This window comes from Globicephala melas, chromosome 11 (assembly GCF_963455315.2).
Source record: "Globicephala melas chromosome 11, mGloMel1.2, whole genome shotgun sequence".
NCBI lineage: Eukaryota > Metazoa > Chordata > Mammalia > Artiodactyla > Delphinidae > Globicephala > Globicephala melas.
Window position 1 is genome coordinate 88,512,525 of NC_083324.2, and position 20,417 is coordinate 88,532,941.

The 20,417-nt window shown below is 41.7% G+C and overlaps 1 protein-coding gene across 4 annotated transcripts in view; it reads right to left on the reverse strand.

Annotated features, from left to right (window-relative positions):
• Positions 1–246: 246 nt before the first annotated feature.
• The window catches only part of RNF144B (ring finger protein 144B), a 167,398-nt gene continuing 147,227 nt past the window's right edge, over positions 247–20,417 (reverse strand). For all 4 annotated transcript variants that reach the window (XM_060307875.1, XM_060307873.2, XM_060307874.1 and 1 more), the window contains 4 exons: positions 11,221–11,425; positions 9,155–9,299; positions 5,690–5,779; positions 247–4,288 (listed from right to left, as the gene is read on the reverse strand). In XM_060307875.1, coding sequence (XP_060163858.1) covers positions 4,148–4,288; positions 5,690–5,779; positions 9,155–9,299; positions 11,221–11,425 — 581 coding nt within the window. In that variant the 3' untranslated portion in view covers positions 247–4,147. The remainder of the gene's footprint in view (positions 4,289–5,689; positions 5,780–9,154; positions 9,300–11,220; positions 11,426–20,417) is intronic.

Below are 20,417 nucleotides of genomic sequence, written 5' to 3' on the forward strand. Positions count from 1 at the left end.
CAGACCAGTGCTCGTCGAACACGTGTTCCCTGCATAGGCAGATTCTCAACCACTGCGCCACCAGGGAAGCCCGCTCCTATTTCTTTTAAGAAACAAGGTAGCAAGAGTTACTTCCATATATGGTATTGCAGATTAGGTTACTTTTTTGTCAGTTCCGAACCTAAGATTTAATAATGACTTGGTTGGCTCCTGGATGATAAAATTGAACGTGTCTAAAAACATGCAGCATAACAAAAAATAACACACTTGATTTCCTGCTCCACATTTATTGGGGCCAGAGAGACTAAAACAGCTATTTTCCTCTCAAATACTTGGAAAAATATAATACTACAGCAATTTCTTAAATACATAACAAAACTTTCTGGATGATGAATCAACATGAGATGTAACAGCCTATAGATATCAACCGTAACAGCTTTATAAAATGTCATTCATCAAAGGCATTCTGAAACTATCTTGAAAGCTACACATATACACATATTCTATATACATAAAGGCATCTGTTCATGAACAGAAAGTCTTTTAGAAGCACTGCATAGGGAAGGCTAAAGTAATACATATCTAGATTCTGTATAATTTATTATTTTTTTTTTTGCGGTATGCAGGCCTCTCACTATTGTGGCCTCTCCTGTTGCGGAGCACAGGCTCCGGACGCGCAGGCTCAGTGGCCATGGCTCACGGTCCCAGCCGCTCCGCGGCATATGGGATCTTCCCGGATCGGGGCACGAACCCGTGCCCCCTGCATCGGCAGGTGGACTCTCAACCACTGCGCCACCAGGGAAGCCCTAGATTCTCTATAATTTTTAAGAGACAATTGGGGTTCTAAGAAACGGTGATTTACATTCAAATAAACATGTAGATTTTCAAACCTGAATAGGTGAGATTTTTGTGATGCTAGCGACAAGAAAATTCACACTGTGAATTGTTGGTTTTTCAAAGGCCTCTTTCAAACTAGGGATTTCAAGTCGGGAGCAAACATCCATGGCATGAACAAATAGGATGCCTAAGATTCTAAAACTTGGTTCCAAGTGGTTTTCCTCTTCACCTCCCTGCCTAATAACAATGGAAAAAATCCCTAGAAGGGGCAACAGCTAAACGTTATGGAATTACATCCAATAGCTTTTCTGGATGGTGAGTTATCCCATCCAGATTACAATGTGGCGAAGGATTTGTTTAATTTCTATTTCAAATGGACTACACTACTTCAAACCAAACGATCTTCTGCCACAACATCCAAAGATAATTAGATAGACCCATATTTCTTCCTAGGACGGACAGAGAATCACTAGGGAAGGACAGAGCTGACAAACAGAGGAAGGCGACAAGGGTAAACCCTTTCTCTGGCCAGTTATACAAAATGAAAACATCAGTCTCTGTTATCAAAGTTGCCAGCTTTCCCCATTATAAACACAATCTCTAGACTGGCTTGCATCTCACCCTTTGATGCACTGGAGATATAAGTGGGTTTTAACCAACCAACCTCTTCCTGTTGATTCCAACAATCTCACACAGGCCAAATAGTTGAGCGCTTTAAGGAAGAAATCACCAGTTTTCAGGCACTTTTCAACATTTAAAAACTTAAATCCAGTTATTTTAAGCTATTCTCTACTTCAGTTCTTTTTAAAAATTATTTTATGTTATATATATTTTTTGGCTGTACTGCATGGCTTGCGGGATCTTAGTTCCCTGACTAGGGATCGAACCCGTGTTCCCTGCAGTGGAAACACGGAGTCTTAACCACTGGACCACCAGGGAAGTCCCTCTAAATCCAGTTATTTTAAATCTATTTGACAAACACTTCCCACTCCCCACAAAAAAAGTAAGCTAATTCTTTTATAGCATCTCTGTGAGAAGACATAGTCCTTCAGTTTGTCAAGGAAATAATAGCATAGATGCTTTCTTCCACTTTTACTCCAAATTCAGGAGCTCTGCCTCAGATAACAGAATTTTAGGTTACTTGAAATCAGCCCCTGTTTAAAGATTCTTTGTGGAACCCAGCTTGAAGACTGTATTAATATGGGGAGTACATTGCCATGACTGACATTCTTGGTACAAAAATTCAATTTCAGTTGAGTTCCTGTGATCCCCTGAGCAGTTATAAATGCCCTGTACTATAATAAGGCAGTGTAAGAAAAAGCAAATTACTCAAATATATATCCATTTATATTTGTACTAATATGAAATACAGTGCTAGAAGAAGAGATTGATTTGTTTTCCTGAAGTGTTTAGAGTTTCAAAGGAAAATAAAGACACTTAATATTGAGAAATTTCTAATGAATAATTTAAAATATTTTGGGGTTGGTGGCCATTCAAAAGTTTTCCCAGAGTTCTCATCTATGTTCTATACAAACAGTAAATAAAAATGTACACGACCAATAGATGTACTATACAGATATCAATATGTACATGTGAATTAAAGTTTCTTAAATATATACATCCCCACTTAGAATACAATCCATTACATAGGCAAAGCATCGTTCTTTAATAACAGGTCCAGGATAGCAGCAATTTAATAGTCTAGTTACCCAGTTACCTCAGAAAATAGGTCCTGATAGGTCTTGATGTGGTACCCCTAGCTTCAAGGAGAGCCGTCCACTAACATTTAACATGGTTCTCACGAAGCATCAGGTTACTGTGCTAATGGCAACTATAGTAAAAGTTACTGTCTTTTCAAAACTCATTTATTCAAAATCTGACTAACAGAATAATGGGAAAAATAAGCCACAGTGAGGTGATACGAACCCAAACTATTTAAGATACATAAAGCATTTACATTTTGTTTCTCAGATATTTTTTGTTGTTTTATCAGTGCCCTGTACATACAAAAAGTACTCTGACTGCCCTAACAGATGCTGAAAGAGCAAAACTTTGCTGCTGGGAAGAGAGCTGCTCTGAATCGTGTCTGAAAATACATAAACAACTTGATGATCAATTAGCGTTTTTACAAACTGGGATGGCACATTGTACTCTTTTAAAAGAGTTACGTTTATGAGTCAAAACCTTTGGGGAACTTATGAACTTGTAACCAAAATTTACATATATAATATGCAAAAAATATTTAGGTTGATTTATAATAAACCATATTATAACCATCCCAGAAGAATGGCTTTTAAGTAAACATTTATTTTGTGTGTACTATTGGGTAAATCCATTCATGCCCAATGAATAGAAACTCTAGGTAGGCAGCAAGTTATACAGATTCTAGATATACCTATGGACTTTAATATTCACTCTCGGTGTGTACTTGCAGGTCCAATTCTATATCTGCTGGGTGCATGAACAGAGAGCTCAAGAAAGGTCCCTGATACCTGTGATGATGATTTTGAATCTCTGCCACTTTACCCATACTTCATATAAAACAATCCTGTAGACCACAGCTACTAGATGTAAGAAAAGTTCATCACCCAGGGGAGAAATACTACATTAGACCAGATTGTTTTACCTGCTGCAGCCCTTTTCCTGGGAAGGGACAACTCCCTCTGCATAGCAATTTCTCCTGCTTGACACTGAGACCACACAGGAGAAACCTATTGTGTTTCCGCTAAATTCCTGGGGAATCAGCACACCCGCTAACCGGCAGAGGCAGAACCGCCATATCAGCTCCTAAGATAAGCAGCTCTCTTATAATTCTTACAAGAATTACAATTCTTATAAGAATTTCCCCTTAAGCAGTCTGATCCTTCCCCTCCTACAGGAGGTTTTCCTCATGCTTCTCACGATGGTCCAATCAACACAACAGACTCTGGCTTCTCAGTTAGCGCGTGTTGTCACAACTGGCAGCACGTTTATTACACCAAGTGTTCATTCAGGCTCCTTGAATGTGGCTGGAAGTTGAACAGTCCAGTGGGATCCTTCAGACGATAGCATGACGGTGTGTTAGTTCCTCCCCATCAACCCCAAAGCTTTCCAACACGCTCCATAGACATGGCCTGGACTGTTGCACTCGGTTCTCTTTACACAGGAACATACGCACCAGCGCTTGGCCTTTTTGGATGCCGAAGGTGGGCAGGCAAGTTCAAAGTCTGGACACAGAGGCACTTCCAAAGTCTGGCAAGGAGGGGGAGGCGAGTTCACTAAGGGGGGCTTTATCACTGTGCTGTCTCGTATAACCCAGACATCTGTGGCACATGGATACGAACGGAGATCTTTAGGTTGTGGATGGGTCATGCGTTTTCTTCTTGCCCCGACAGGACTTGCAGATGCAACAGATTATACATGGGGAAGCCAGGAGCAGCAAGGGTGAAGTCACCAAGGCAATGATGCCCAACCCCACAAGAATCCCGACCACCTGGAAATGTAGAAGAAAAGCCTATTTCAGCAGTTCAGTCTTCCTATGTGTACACTCTACCATCAGCTGTGGACTGTTTGTTTTCCCCCCCAAAAATTCATAGGTTGAAACCCTAATCCCCAGTATGATGATGTTTGGAAATGGAAGCCTTTGGTAGGTAATTAGGACATGAGGGTGGTGTCCTCATGATGGGATTAGTGCCCTTCTAAAAAGAGACAGCAGAGAGCTTGCTTCTCTCTCCATTCTCTGCCATGTGAGGACACAGTGAGAAGATGGCCATCTGTAAACCATGAAGAGGGTCCTCACCAGAACCCAACCACACTGGCACCCTGATCTCAGACTTCCAATCTTCAGAACCGTGAGAAATAAATCTGTGGTTTGAGCTGCCCAGTCTAGGGTATTCTGTTATAGCAGCTTGAACTAAGACACCATCTCAGGCACATAAAGCAGTTACAATTATAGCCAGTGCCCGGAAGGACAAACCAAATGCTAACTCAGGCTCTGGCGCAAGCCCAGTGGGATCATGAATTGTTGGTGTTGGCTCTCTACCTGTTTCTTCAACAGTCTTAGAAGGATGTTAATAATGGTTACTAGGCTATGAACACTGACTCTCTCAAAAGGAACACAGAAATAAACAAACAAACAAACAAATACTATTAAAAATAAACCAGGACTCCCTTTGAACCTGCCACGTAAACACACAATGATATGTACAGAGGGATCTAAGCCACAACAGGGGCTCATGGGATTTTATTTTATTTAATAAATTTATTTATTTTTGGCTGCGTTTGGTCTTCGTTGTTGCACATGGGCTCTCTCTAGTTGTATCAAGCGGGGGCTACTCTGCTTTGCGGTGCACGGGCTTCTCACTACGGTGGCTTCTCTTGTTGCAGAGCACAGGCTCTAGGCGCACGGGCTTCAGTAGTTGTGGCTCACAGGCTCTAGAGCACAGGCTCAGTAGCTGTGGCACGCGGGCTTTGTTGCTGTGCGGCATGTGGGATCCTCCTGGACCAGGGCTCGAACCTGTGTCCCCTGCATTGGCAGGCGGACAACGTGTGCCACCAGGGAAGTCCGGCTCATGGGATTTTAGAGCCCTGCCTTTCATAGCAAATATGCCTCAAAGGGCTTTGGGAAGGTCATTCTCTCCATTTTTTCAGGAAGAACGAGCATTCATCTTCATTCTGCTGGTCACTGTTAATTACTTGGCTGCTCTGTCGCCCTGCCCCTCCACCTCTCCTCTAGGAGACTGTGCTCATGAATTAACTTCAGGCCCCAGAAGTTCCCCAGAACCTCTCAGGCTAGGCTGGGTAAGTAGGGAATGGAGTGGGGAGGATAAGTAGGCGGGCTTTTTAACCCATCCTAAGTCTGGTTTCTCTCACGCTCCTTTCAAGGTCAGGGTACCTGTGTTCGGTTCCACATCACTGAGGCTCTCGAGTGGCCGAGCTTATTCCTACACGGCCCTTTGTCATAATGTCTGAGGAAAATGTCATTCTGAAAAGCAAAGAGAGGTTTCGGTAAACACGCACTTTTGAGTTGAGAAATGGATACGAACCCCATCAGATCACCTCACTGGAAGCAAAGGCTCTTTCTGGTGATATTAACGACAGCCTGTGGAAACTCCAAGCTGACAATCCTTAGACAGTATCTTAGTAATTTTACAACTCATCGAGTGAAAACAGATGATAGTTCTTGAGACTCCATTGATTCTAAACAAGATTAATGACCAGACCAATTACCTTTGAAAGGTAGCTCTAGCAGAGGTGCAGTATGGAATGAGAGGATCACGAATGAGGCAGCTAAAAGGCTTCGTAGTCAACCAGCTGAGATAAAATGCCAGTGGCTGAGATGGAGAAGAGGTAAATACAGCCATGAAGAATTAAGAAGGTAACTAACTAGACGGGGAAACAGGGAGAAGAAATCACAGATGAAGGAGAAGCACCGCATGGAAGGCTTTATTGAGGGAAGTGACAACATAGAGATGCATTTTATTGGGAAGATGATGACCACAGTTTGGACGTGTTGAACTTGAGAGATACTTGAGACATTTAAGCACTACTGTTCAAAAGACAGCTGATTACATAGATCTGGATTTTGGGAAAAAGACTTGGGAAGCAACGTCCTTGGGCTGAAGAAACCACAGAAGTAGATGAGATTACCCAGACAGAGGGTGCAGACTGAGAAGTGAAGAGGTTATTGAACACAAACATTTAAGAGAGGGCCAAGGAAAAACCTGGAAAGGAAACTGAGCAGTGGCCAGAAACAAAGAAGGGAAATCAGAAGAGATGGTATCACTGGAGCAGAGGTGGTTGAGATGTGAAAGGCAGCGGAGAATCCAGGTAAGATGAGGAATAAAGTATGCACTGGATTTTACCCAAAAGGAATCTCTCACAGTCTTGGAAGAATGCAGTCAGGGTGTGTCTAAGTGGCAATCTGAGTCACTGCAGTGACTGGAGTGTCAATGGCTAGAGGCGATTATGCTTATTTGAGTCTTGGCTTCTAAAGGAAGGAGAGAAATAGAATGGCAGTAAGGAAAAGATGTAGGCTTGAGAAAAGCGTTACTCGTTTTTAAATGGGATACAGTTGAATGTGTGGGTAGGTTAGAGAGTAGAGAATGGAAGCTGAAGTCACAGGAGAGAGAAGATATAAATGAAGGGGACAAGTCTCTGAGGTTCCCAAAGCAGAGGACGAGGACTCTCTCATCCTCTGAAACAGCAGAGATGAGAATCAAGGCAGAAACAAACCCAACTCCCCACAGCAAAACTCAAAATCACTCTTTTTGGTGTCTGTCTCAGGCTTGGCTTTTGGATAACCACCCTTCTCCTAGACCCATGCTCTAAAACTTTCCTATAAACAAAGATCAACCCCACCATCTGACGTGGAACACTTGTCTACAGGAAAACATCATTATCCACAAGCCAATGCCCCCTGGCTAAAACTGAGAAAAATGAAACCTCAAAACACAATGACCAGAAGAAGATGCTGTGTATCTAGCAATTTCACATCTGTAGTGTTTTACTCGAGTACCAGAACAGCACAAGTGACGGAACACTGTGTTCTTTGCAACACCATACCCAAAACATATTTCAGCCAAAGGAAGGAGTGATCTGGCACACATACTTATTCCCTTACTCTCTTGCCTCCTAAAGAGAACCTCATGGGCTCAGCCTCCTAGTGGATATGAATCCAATTACTGCTTTGGTTAAACCTGAAGGAAATCAGAAAAGATTTCTTTCATTTATAAAGCATGAGGGGTGTACAATCGTGAGTCATACCCTCAACCAGAGTATCGTTCATTTGGAATTAGGAGAGGTCTCAAATATCAAACACAATTGTAATTCAAGGGGTTATAATAAATAGGATATTTTCTAAAGAATGAAAACATGTCTTTCAATCTGACCTGCTGGGCTTCTAGAGTCTAAAATGTCAACTTTCTCCTCCCCAGTGCATACCTCTTCCTGAAATCCTGACATCAAGCTGATTAAGATTCTTACTCATAGATGTCAGCCTAAACAACTTATCTAATTTTCAGTTAAAAATCAGGCATGTGGTGGCCAGCACGCATGCCATGTTAACTGCACTCGCTCACTGAGTGTGTATAATACTCAAGCACTACACAAATGGCCCACGAAATTAAAGCAAACTAAGCAATTAAAATGAAAAGCTGAGAAAAGAACGGCCACCCATCCAACCATGACTGAGGGCTTACACCGATATGAACACATCTTATGGGTCCAAATTGTCAAAATAGGGAATATCTATAAGCAACTTATGCCACCCCAAACTGTAAAACACTAGAATTGAAAAAACTCTCTCCAATCCTTCACATCAACTGTGAGGTTACCATTAGCCTCAGCACTGGACTGAATGGAGCTGCACCTGAATTTGAGAAGACACACTTCATGCATGGCGGGGGAAAAGAATTAGACGAGACCCCTTTATGTGGGAAGGGAACTCTGAGAAAGCGGTAACTAATGATCCTGCTTTCACGCCAATGAATGAGATAGTAATTAAGAGATACCATTTATTTGAATGGCTTTTTTCCTTAAATTCAAAAAGAAAAAAAAAACCAATCTAATCGTGGTAGGCAGAATAACTGCTCCTCTAGAGATGCCAATGGCCTATTCCCCATAACTTGTGAATATGTTACCTTACACGGCAGAAGGGATTTTGCAAGTGTGATTAAAGACCCTGAGATGGGGGAGATTACCCTGCATTATCCAGAGGGGCCCAACCTAATCACACGCATCCTTAAAAGCAGACAAGTTTTCCCAGCCTGTCGGAGGGAATCACTCTGGAAGTTAAGACCATGGAAGAAGGGTCAGAGAGATGTGATGATGCTGCCTTTGAAGATGGAAAAAGGAGCCATAAGCCAACGAATGCAGGCAGCCTCTAGAAGCTAAAATAGGCAAAGAAATGGATCCTCTCCTAGAGCCACCAGAAAGAATGCAGTCCTGCGGACACCTTGATTTTAATCCAGTGAGATCCATATCAGACTTCCAATGGACAGAACTAATGATAGTAAATTTGTGTTGCTTTAAGCCACGAGTCTGTGGTAGTTGGTTACAAAAGCAATATAAAACTACTACACTAATAGTCCTTTACATAATAAAATGAGACCGTGCCCCCAAAGCAGGAAATGTCCCTAAAACAAAAGCTTGCCTTTAAAGTTAAGGTGAAACACCTAAGGCAATCAAAGAGAGGTATCTACAGTAGCAGGCTCAGGATGTCTCATTAAGAAAAATAAACTTCTTTGGTGAACAAGAACAGGCTCAATATTTCAAAAGGAAAGCCCATCAGATACCGGCTGTCGCACAGATACGGGATAGAGAAGGACCACACGGGGAGACTCTTCCAGGTGGGACTTACGTCCAAGTTCTGGAGGCAGTACCAGCAAAACGTGTGCTTGCAGTTCTTACACATCATCTGAGCACAGCCTTCGTTGCGTTCAATATAAACCCGGCACACTGGGCATTGCTTAATGGGGGCTTCTGCCTCCGTCACGAAGAGGGCCCTAGAAACAAAATGAATGAGAAATTATAGGGGAGGGATGGAGAATGCTGCCTGGGTTTTTAAAAAGCAAGGACCGCAAGGTGTGCACTAACCAGAGCTATGGGAAAAGTGGGCTGAATATAATTAATTAATCAGCTAAATATGCTCTTCTAGACTCAACTTTATGGTCATCAACTGAACTCCCAGGGCTCCTATTGGGTAGGGAGTGAACTCTCTTCTGTCTGTGCTTGATTCCCCAGCGCAGGAGAAGGGTGTGGGTAACAGTAGGAGAGATGCCGATTATTTGTTGTTCAGTTAACTCAAAACAAAGAAGAACCTTAATTTATTTATCTTTGGCTTTGAGTGAATTACATAATTGTATTTTCCACAGCTGATTGAATTCATTGTTTTGCCAAATTAGTCTTTCATTCTCTGAGCACACCCTGTCTGAATAAAAAGTACAAGAAGTCTGCCACATAGTGGAAAAAACAGCTCAGGATCCAACGGGGGGCGGGGGGGGGCGGGTAGAGATCATCTATCTAATGATCTGTGCAAATAAACAAACGGAGGGGATTGGAGGGAGTCAATCATCAATTCTTTCAAATAAATGCCCAATATCATTGAAAAGACCTGCTCCAAATAGATGAATAGGCCAGCAAGGCTCACAGGCTCAAGGGTGTAGAAAATAAGTAGAACAAGCTGAGGTGGAGGGAGGCCTGGGTGAGCCAGAGCACTGAGTTGCATTTTAGCTACTGTTCATCAAAACCACCACCCAGCACGTGGAAACATCAGTTTCACAAAGTGTGCTCAAACCTAGGACTGGATTTGGTGCTCATAATAACCCTACACAGCAGGGGGACAGCCACCGTTTTCATTCCTCCCCTTTGTTTTTTCAAATAGAGAAATGACTCATAGAGGCTGAATGACTTGCATGAAGTCACAGATACCAAGTGACAATGTCAGAACTCAATCCATCTCTCCTCTAGGATCTTTACATCGTCCTGTGATTCCCCGGGGACCTTGCTGCGTGGCAGTGACAATGTAGCAGGTACTGGCTAAGCGGGCACATGCCTGCCACGTGTGTTAGCTCTTTTTCTCCTCTTGATGTGTTTGGTCTGCAGTTCAAGCACAGCATCACAGCCAGGTAGCATTTCTGTTCCTGGAGAATGGCTCTCCACACTCCGAGGGTGCCGGGTGATTAAGCCAGCTGCACGGTAACAATGGTATTTCTGACCTTGCTGATGCAAAAGAGCTATAGCCTCAAGCAAAGCAAGGGATCAAACACAAAGGTCTCTCACTCGAGGCCCTGCTGCTGCCATAAAAACCCTCCGTCCTAGAAGTACAGAGTGCATTGCTTCTCATCATAACAAAATCTCAACCTCAGCACTGTTTTTTTTCAGAGCACAACGTACTGAAAGATAAGCTCTCTTTCTCTAGTACACGCGAATTTTAGCAGCGTACTACACTGAATGGCTGTTGCTTCTACTGCTGTGTTCCTTTTGATATGATTGGCACACCTCACAAGCTGGCAAGTGAGTCAGGGAAGAGAATCATTTCTGCATCTCTTCGCAAGCAGGAAGAATGAGGTGTATCAATTGTAGGCGGTCACGGTACCTAAGCAAACGGCTGTGGACAAAAGTCATGACTTCCTACGGAGAACCAAGGGACCACATGCCTCCTACCTAAAAAGAAATCAAAACTCATATAGACTCTAATGTCAGCCGTATCTGGAAGATTCTCTGGGGGTAAATAACTAAAATTCCTTTAGACATGCTTATTTGGTTATTCTTTGTTAATAACTTACCAATCCTGAGACACTTCTCAGGAAACCTCTGCAGGGAAATAACTTACCTTGAAATTTCATCACAATATAACTCCTTCTCCAAGCAACATATTTCTAAGAACACTAGTGAATAATCCCAAGACGAAGTTTCCTTTCTTACCCGTGCTCTGTTGGCAGGACGCTAGGCTGACTGTCTCTGCAGGAGACCTCTGCGTGCCAAGCATCCTTGCAGCACGAGCAGAACTTCAGGTGGCAAGAAGGGCACTCCACGAGCACGGGCTGTCCTGGCTCACTTGATGCGACGGGGCATACTGTCTGACAGTCTGCGACAGGACACCACGTTCTGTAGGGGTCCAGGTGAACTTCTAAAGCGTAAAGAAAGAAAATGTGGTGGTCTGTCTATCTTTCATTCAAGCTTGAGGCTTTGCTTTCTCTCCTACATTTATTCTTTTATAGGTCGACACTTACGGAAGCTTAGTACAACCAATGGCGATGGTTTCTACTACTGGTCTTCACAGTGGATCCAGACCTACAAGGTCACCCAGCCCTGCCACACTTCCCAAAGTACGTACTCAATGGAATAGGCCACCATTGCCCTTATGAACAGATAAGGAGGCTTCTTACTAACCAAAATGCACAACTCTTGGAATATTTCTCACCCTTCAGCATTCGAAACAGGCAAAAAGCCCAAGTCCCTTCTACAATTATTCTGGATACCATCTTGGAGAAAAATTGGATGTGAAGAACCAACCAAAACAAAAGAAAAAAAGTCCACAAAAGATTTTGTCCTTTCAGGCACTGATAAACAGGTAGCGAGGTTTCTTCTGTTGTTTAGAGAGAAATTAAAGAAGAAGAATCAAATAGTTTTAGGACCAAACAGTGTCTGGTGTGGCTCAGTCAAGAAGTCGGATTAGCTGTCAATCTGGATATTCTGTTGCCCTGCCAATGTGCTGGTGAGGGACGATTTGTAAAAGACACACATGCTCTAAAAACAAAAGGTAGGGACCTTCACAGGCCATAAAATGATCAGACACCACACTGGCTAGATCCACGTGGCATGCAGAAAAGAAGATACGGTTTGGGAGATGTGCAACTGTCTTTCTATGCGAGTGTTTACAAATCTTGTTCAGTTTTCCATTTTCTAGTCAATAACAGACTCCGTATTCTTGTCATATAACATAACCTTTAGTGGAAAATATCATGTGGGAAATGATGTTATTTAAGAGGTAGAGTAGCCCTTTTTTCCCCGAACCAACGTATTTTGCAAATTTTAAACTGATGAGATTCTAGTTTCAAATCTCTTAAGGCTTGCGATTCTTGGAAATTTCCATGCAAAAAGCAAAAAAAAAAAAAAACCCCAAAGAATGGTGCAAAAACAAAATGAAGGTATTAAGTATGAGCTTAATTTTAAAGATAATAATTTTACAAATTCAGTACCGGGGGAGGGGGGAGAGTCTGAAATCTTCCAGGAAACACTGGTTCCAATAATGTTGCATCTAGAAAATGCAACAATTGGACCTACGCTTATTATAGGTTTTCATTCAAAAAGAGCATCCTTAAACCTATTTTCTTATCTAATAATTCTGGAGGGCAGGATTAGAGAATGATGGGCCAAATATAATCAGAAAAGGGAAGCTTATGATTCACAGGTCCTCAGACTCCGAGAGATGAACCCCTCTAAGATACCGAAAATTTTGGGACAGGATGATTAAAATGTTAAGGAGACACTGACACACATATGCTTCAAGACCCTGACCTTTGATTTCCACACCATTTATGTTTTCTCCCAAACTCTTTAAACTGCTTTGCAAATACTAAGCCCAAAGAAATGAAGTCTGGCATGTAACTTAGCACTAAGGATTCCCACCTTAAATATCTACTTACCATTCTAAATCACAAGTCTTCTAAAAGTTTGATGATAATGGAGGGAAAGGAAAGGAAAGTTAAGAGATATAAAATTTATAGCATCCCTACTGATCACCTTAAAAAGATTCAAGTATGCAACCTGTCTTCATAGCTCTAATCAATTAAAATTATTTGGTGGATGTTCTGACTTGTTCCTACTTGTTTCAGGTATCTGGGTGGCACAATAGAAACAGAAACAATAAATAGGGGAGCAATGAAAGATTCAGATGAACTCCTATTAACAAAAGGGCCTTAGTATGCAGTGCAGCTATGACACACAGTCCAATGCAAACGCTAGGGAAGAGTCGGAGACACAGAAAACAGAGATCGTCTGTAGTTTTCTCCACTATGACAGTACATAAGTGACAATGAAAAGGAGTGTGGAAGGAGAGGCAGAAGCGAGACATTACAGGCTTCTACTCATTTCTTTCATTAGAAGTCCTGTTCTGTAGGAATAACCTATAGAGCTTAACAAACACCAAAAGTGGAGTTACTAGGAGGTGGATGTGACTCAATTCAGAAATGAAATTGGCTACTCCAGCCAATTCTAGTGTTATCTACTCAATATCTATCCTTACCCCTGTCAACCCTCCTTGCTGAGAACTTTTATCTATCTCTATAGAGGTGGAATATTCCAGAGACTTGCTTTCTCCGCCTTCCCTGCAGCTAAGGCTTGGGTATGTGACAAGAGTCCTGCCAACAGGAGGTCCACCAAGGGGCTGCTGGGACAAGATCTCTTCCCTGATACAGGGGGAAGAATCGTCCTTTGGTCTTTCTGCCTTTGAACACAGCCGTTCAAAGCTGACTGAAAGGCTACTTTCAGTCTGGCATATGAACAACAGACTAAAAATAATTTTGGAACTAAGCTGTCCCCTGGAAAATCATTTACTTTTCATAACATTGAAATATATTCAAATTTCCCCTTTGTTTCACCTTCTTTTCCAAATATACAGTTCTCATTCTGTGCTTTTCCTTCCCCCTAAAAACCCCCTCTCTTCTCTACCAAGTCGTAGCCTATCCATTCCTAAAGGACCTACTTTCACGTGCTTGTCTTAATTTTTGGAGTCACAGAACATGCGTCTTGTTCACTGCTGTTCTCTATTCATTTCGTAAAGATGGTCTTTCTCTCTTCAGACTGTAGGCAAGAGCTATTTCTTACTCTATTTGTGTGCTCCAATATACCTGACACAGTGACGGGATATTACCTATTGATATAAAGTAGTAATTCCTGGGTTTTTCAAAAGCATAGACAGACTGCTCTGCAAATAACTGATTTATAATACATACAGTAATAATACCATCTTGAACTGCCTTGCACCAAAATTCCCTTCTGGGACTCTCATCAATAGATGTGCACACTAAAATCATCCAATATCAGTCCTGGTGTTGAAAGTATGTGATGATCTATATTAGACCATAGATCTCCACCCACCTCAGTCAGGGCTCTCTACATCTGAAAAGATGTCAACTTGGCAAAACATGGACTTTTACATATAGCACTTTCAAAACTAAACCTCTTTTATGAAGTGTCACTTATAAGGGCAATGATGAAAAATGTTTCTAACATTAAAATGAATAAGTATCCCTTCTAGAATCCTACTTTCTCTCTATACCTAACATTCATTCACTTCCTATCTCATCTTAATCCTTGGGTGAGCGATCCACATTCTCTGATTCCCATTCCTATCCCCTCATATCCTCCTTAAGTCTTTAAAACAAAGTTTTTACTCCCAACACATTAAATAAACTGCTCTCTGAAAGGTACAACTGACATCCCTCTAGTCACATCCAACAAATGTTTCTCAATCCATCTTTTATCTGATACTCTTCTTGTAACTCTATCTAAGGCACTGGCCTCTCTGTTTTCTTCCCATAATCTTCCTTTCCCCTTTATCATTAATACTGCTTCCTTTGCTCCAACGATGGATGGTATCTAAGACTTAGTCCTGGATTTTACTTATTTATAGAGCTCACGCTATGACTCAGCCTCAACTCTCATTTTAATTTGGACTATTCCAAATTTCTCCCTCAGGTCTTACTTCTTGTGATGATAAGACTGATAATTAGACAAATGTCTATTATTCATTGTTCATTCAACAAATGATCCATTTCAGCTACTTACTGGACACCCTGTGTATAGAGGCTTTGCTCCTGAGAAATCTCACAGTATGAGAAGGGAAAGAGATGTTTAAATACAATGTAAAAAGTAATAATAATAAGCTATGTAATTACTGACAAAACATCTCACAAGATAACAAAAATAAAACTATTAACAAATATCTGTGAACAGATCTTAGGGGATGGAAGTAAGAAAGTTTTTAAAATACAGAAACATTCTTATATACAGAACGTTTTTTATGCTTTTTTGTCCAAGTATCCACAATTAAAGTTTCCCTTTTTAATCAGCTCTAAAATCAGAAGGTAAAACTAGTCCCTCCTAATCACAGTACGAAGCAGGTGACACAGGCTGAGATGAAACACAACGAGATTAAGTTAGAAAGAGCTAAAGCATCACATAAACACAGATTAAAAAAAAAAAAAGAAATCCCTGGAATAGCAATTCTGTAGGCAGCCAGAGTTTACAATGTGTAAAAGTGAAAGGAGAGTCTCCTTCCAGATATTAGAATAAAGATTCTGCACTTAGAGGAAACACTGAGCAAGGATACTGGCAGTCACCTCCAGAAGTGGGTTCTTGCCAGTTCACAAGAACCCACTGCATCTCTTTCCAACTCCACGTTCAGCGACATCACATTGGCTGCTGGAAATCAGCCACAGTGGAAGTATTTACACCACAGAAATTGGTAAGCACTATAAATCAAAGCCTTCCCCACCCCCCTAAAATCTGTTTACAATACATCATTGAAAGCAAGCCAAACTGAGAGTGAACACATAAACGTATAAAACCAACTCCAGCACAGACAAGTGTGGAGCACCGTGTGGGAACGTGAAGGACAGAACTCACACAGCACAAAAAGAAGTCAAAACTATAATAGAAGGGATGGTTCTTTCAAACAGATTTGCTGATCAACTCTTCCCACTTCCTGAACATCCTATATACAGACAGGTATTTATCCCGGAAGTCACATTCACAAATGTCTACATCTTCTTCTAAAGAGTACTTAGTATTTGGTTATATATTCTAGTTTACTATTCATTAACTGCTTCTTGCATATCTGTCTGGGTTCTTCAACTCCAGGGAGAGCTACCCTAGAGCACAGGCTTAGGTTCCACTTAGAAACACAGCACATCACAAGGAGGTGTTTCTGGGTCTCCCTAACAGGCTTCCAAGCCCCCCTCACTAGGCCAATCAGTACCATCAGATGGGATGCATTCACTATATTCCCCTCCATCCCAGCGGATCAAAAAATTTCCTTTTATAAATGTAGGGGGCTCGGGGAGAAAAGGAAGACCAGATATCTACTAATTTAAACCAATGACTTCTCTCAAACGGGGCCCCCTTCTCCCATCAGCCTCCCTTTTAAATAATTTAAATAAAAAGAAAGTCCTGCTAGTTAGAATCACATAATTAAAGCCTGGAGAAACGTCTATCCATACAGGAGGTACCCACAGTAGCAATACAATATCTTTTGTTTATGGAACGTTTGTTTTGGGGCACAGATTTTTTTTTTTTTTACACAGGTACTTGAGCGTGTCCTACAACTTTTAAATACTGCTCTGCTTATGTAAAAGATACTTGCCGAAAAAGGTGTGTCATTATTGCCTTCTTGATAAACCATTAAAGGCAGAGTAAATGACTACCCTGGTGGGTAGGAGGGTTGGGGATGGGGTGGGGGCAATCTAGCCAAATTCATTAAAGTCCTCTCAGTTTATATTTCTATGTTAAAGTAAGGAGCAAACTAAGTTAGCAAGGAGTTAGGGAATGAGTATTCAAAGGAGTAGTGACTCAATTTCTCTTACTGGATGTACAGACGGGACCGCAGAGATTTCTCCCTTATAGTCAAACAGCCACACGCTGCAGAAATTCATGATGGACATTTCTGAATGAGAAGAAAAGGTACATTGGTGTTTCTGGGCCTGAAGACACGAAGAATACTTAATGTGTTTTTCTCTCTGCCTTCTCTATTTTTGATTCATGACAGAGATGGCTCAGCTCAAATGCACACTTTCTACTCTTTCAACTGGGTGACTACAGTATTAATTTGGTTAGAATTGGGAAAGATAAGCCTTTGGGACTGTTAACATTTGTAAGAACCAGATGATACTGAGCAAACATCACTTCTGTTTCTGAGGGTTTTTTATAGCTGTGCAATTTTAAAAATCACATTTAAGTCTATAAGTGAGAACCGTGAATACGTAGCCAACCTACACATGGTTCTTGGTCTGACAGATATCCAACTTTTATCCAAATAATGCAAAAGAAGGGATTTACACATGTAATAAGGCAGTGCAGTCTTACACGGAGCTAAGTAAGCAGAGGGGAGCATCACAGGAAATAATCTGGGGATAGTCGTCAAGGGTCTGGTCGCAGATGAAGATGATAAGGCCTAAACGTGGTGAGAAGCCATTGGAGCAGAAGGCCATTTGATCAGGGGAGTGCTGTGATATGACTTCCACTTTTAGAAGGTTATTCTGGCTACTGTAGGAACAATAGGTGGTAGCAGAACGAAGTGGCAGCACAGAGATCTAGTAAGAGGCTATTGCAGTTATCTAACCCAAGATGATACGTCTAATCCAAGACGATATACGTTAGAAGTGGAAGTACTAAAAATGTGGAGCATAGTTTGAAGGTGAAACTGTCAAGATTTCCTGGTAGAGATGCAGTTGGATGTAGTCACCCAGTTGACAGCTACTGACCTAGACACGTACCTGGAACATAGTATTCATTGAGTAAATGAGTGAAGCAACGTAAGAAATAGTATCTGTAGGGCTTCCCTGGTGGCGCAGTGGTTGAGAGTCCGCCTGCCGATGCAGCGGACGCGGGTTCGTGCCCCGGTCCGGGAGGATCCCACATGCCGCGGAGCGGCTGGGCCCGTGAGCCATGGCCGCTGAGCCTGCGCGTCCGGAGCCTGTGCTCCGCAGCGGGAGAGGCCGCAACAGTGAGAGGCCCGCGTACCGCAAAACAAAACAAAACAAAACAAAAGTATCTGTAGATCAATTCCCTATGGTAATAAAAGATATTGAAAGCATCTATGGCAAGGTTCTATATTGTTCAGCCCTGCGTCTAGATATTTTCAGAGAACAGACACAACTCTTCAGAGAGATATTTGTATAGGGCACCTTGGAGTCTCTTGGAGAAGAGCTTCCCACAACAGAACAGGGATCTAGACATACAATTCTGGCCAGGTTACACTGAAAAGGGATCTGAATACAATATGGCACCTGTCCTTCACATTATCCTTCAGCCTGGCTCCCAGAAAAGCAGCTACAAACAAAAGTCAAAAGAAGCTAAAGGGGCTCCCCTGGTGGCGCAGTGGTTGAGAGTCCGCCTGCCGATGCAGGGGACACGGGTTCGTGCCCCGGTCGGGGAAGATCCCACATGCCGCGGAGCGGCTGGGCCCGTGAGCCATGGCCAATGAGCCTGCGCGTCCGGAGCCTGTGCTCCGCAACGGGAGAGGCCACAACAGTGAAAGGCTCACGTATCGCAAAAAAAAAAAAAAAAAGAAGCTAAAAGAGTTGTCTTGCTTTTTTTTAATTATTAACATTCCAATGTGCCATTAAGAGCACCATTTTGCTTCATATACCTCAGGTAACAGAGTATACCACAAGCGGGGCCTAGAAGCCAGAGTGGTAGAAACGGTGAAAAAAGCTGAAGAGCCATCAGACGTTGGCAGCCCCGGCAGCTAACAGGACTTCCCAGAAGCCAAGCCAAAAAGGAACATATTAATGGATACCAGGTGGTAGCCAAATCGCTATCCCATGAACAAGAGCTGTCTTCTCCACACCAATCATCTGAGAGGAGTTTGAAGGGAAGGAGAGCCCCCGGGTTGAACGGAGGACTTTCTAAAACACTTTTTATTACTATTACTGTGAATTCAATTCTACCTCCTGGCTTTGGGCTCAGGAAAACACAGTTATTATGTAGATAAACAAAATGCACATTATTCAAAACATTTAAGGTTCAGTTTCTTCCTCCTCCCCATATCTATTCCAAAGATGGAAAAAAAAAAAAGAACTGATGCATATTCAAATAATTTCTTCTGTATCAGCAGTGATGAAAACTTTCTGCAGCTTTGAGATGGGGCAAAGCTCAGAAACCTAGAAAAAGAGAACAGTACCCTCAACACTTTAATATGGACATGATTGAAAAGTGATTAATTGTAACATACTTACATCAGAGACAGACGAAGTCACAGACTTCAACTGGAATTTACTTATGAAAATTAGAATTAATTACTGAAGTAAAGTCCCACTATTTGATCTTCAGATTCTGCTTCTTCATGTAAATTACATAAGGCAGGAAACGCTATTTAAAACTATTTTCTACTTCAATACTCTGACAATTATTAGGACATAGACACATTCCAAGAAAATAAAACTGTCATGAAACCTACAGACCACGTCTGACCCCAATAACTGTTTTCAGCTTTCAAAAACTAAACTCCAGACCCTTGGTTTTCCCACCTGGAACTAGATATGTGAAGCTTACTTTTTATTCGGCTAGATATTTTCTCAGCTAACACAAGTTGTTTTTCTGCCATCTTCTACCATTGTGAGGCTGTACCAAAAAAGACATCGGAGGCACGTTTATTATTGTGGGAAATGCCATGCACTCAAGCTAATTTAATTATCAGCTGAGCTAAATCAAACTGTTTTAACTTTTACAACCCACTGCATTTTTAATTATGCCAAAATTAATTTGCTTTCTACTATCTCAAAGAACAAAGGTCTTCTGCAGATAGTTAAAATGCAATTAAACCAAACTGATTGGAATTAACATCTGCTACAGTAAATACCCAAACAGAGGTGGCCATCAGCAGAGGGGTTGCTCTCAAGATAGTTGTTGAGAACCATAGCATTTCAAACTTGGAAACAACTTTTGAGGTTATCTAGTCTAACACTGTTATATTGAGACCAACAGAAGTTAGGAGTCTGCATAACACATGGTTAGTGAGTATGTGATGGGATCAGGCCTTTTTACTCCTAGAATACCATTATTTATGTAAAAACACAATCATGTTATTAAATAGATTTCAATCCCCCCATCACCATGGGAATCTTTTCTCTTTGAAGCAGCAACTCTGAATGCTCCGTCTCAGCAAGTCACAATCTCCTTGGAGGTGTTCAGAGAAGGCGGATTGATGCTTTGAGTAAGAATATACTGTATGAAGGAAACTGATATGATAGGTGGGGAAAGGAATTTGCCTTGATTATCAAATTTCTATACAACTCTCTAGAATCTAGGACAATAAGGAAGGAAACACACTGAAAAAGATCTGAATTAAGATGAAAAGAAAACAGAGTGATATTATTGTGCACTCACTCCAAGACATG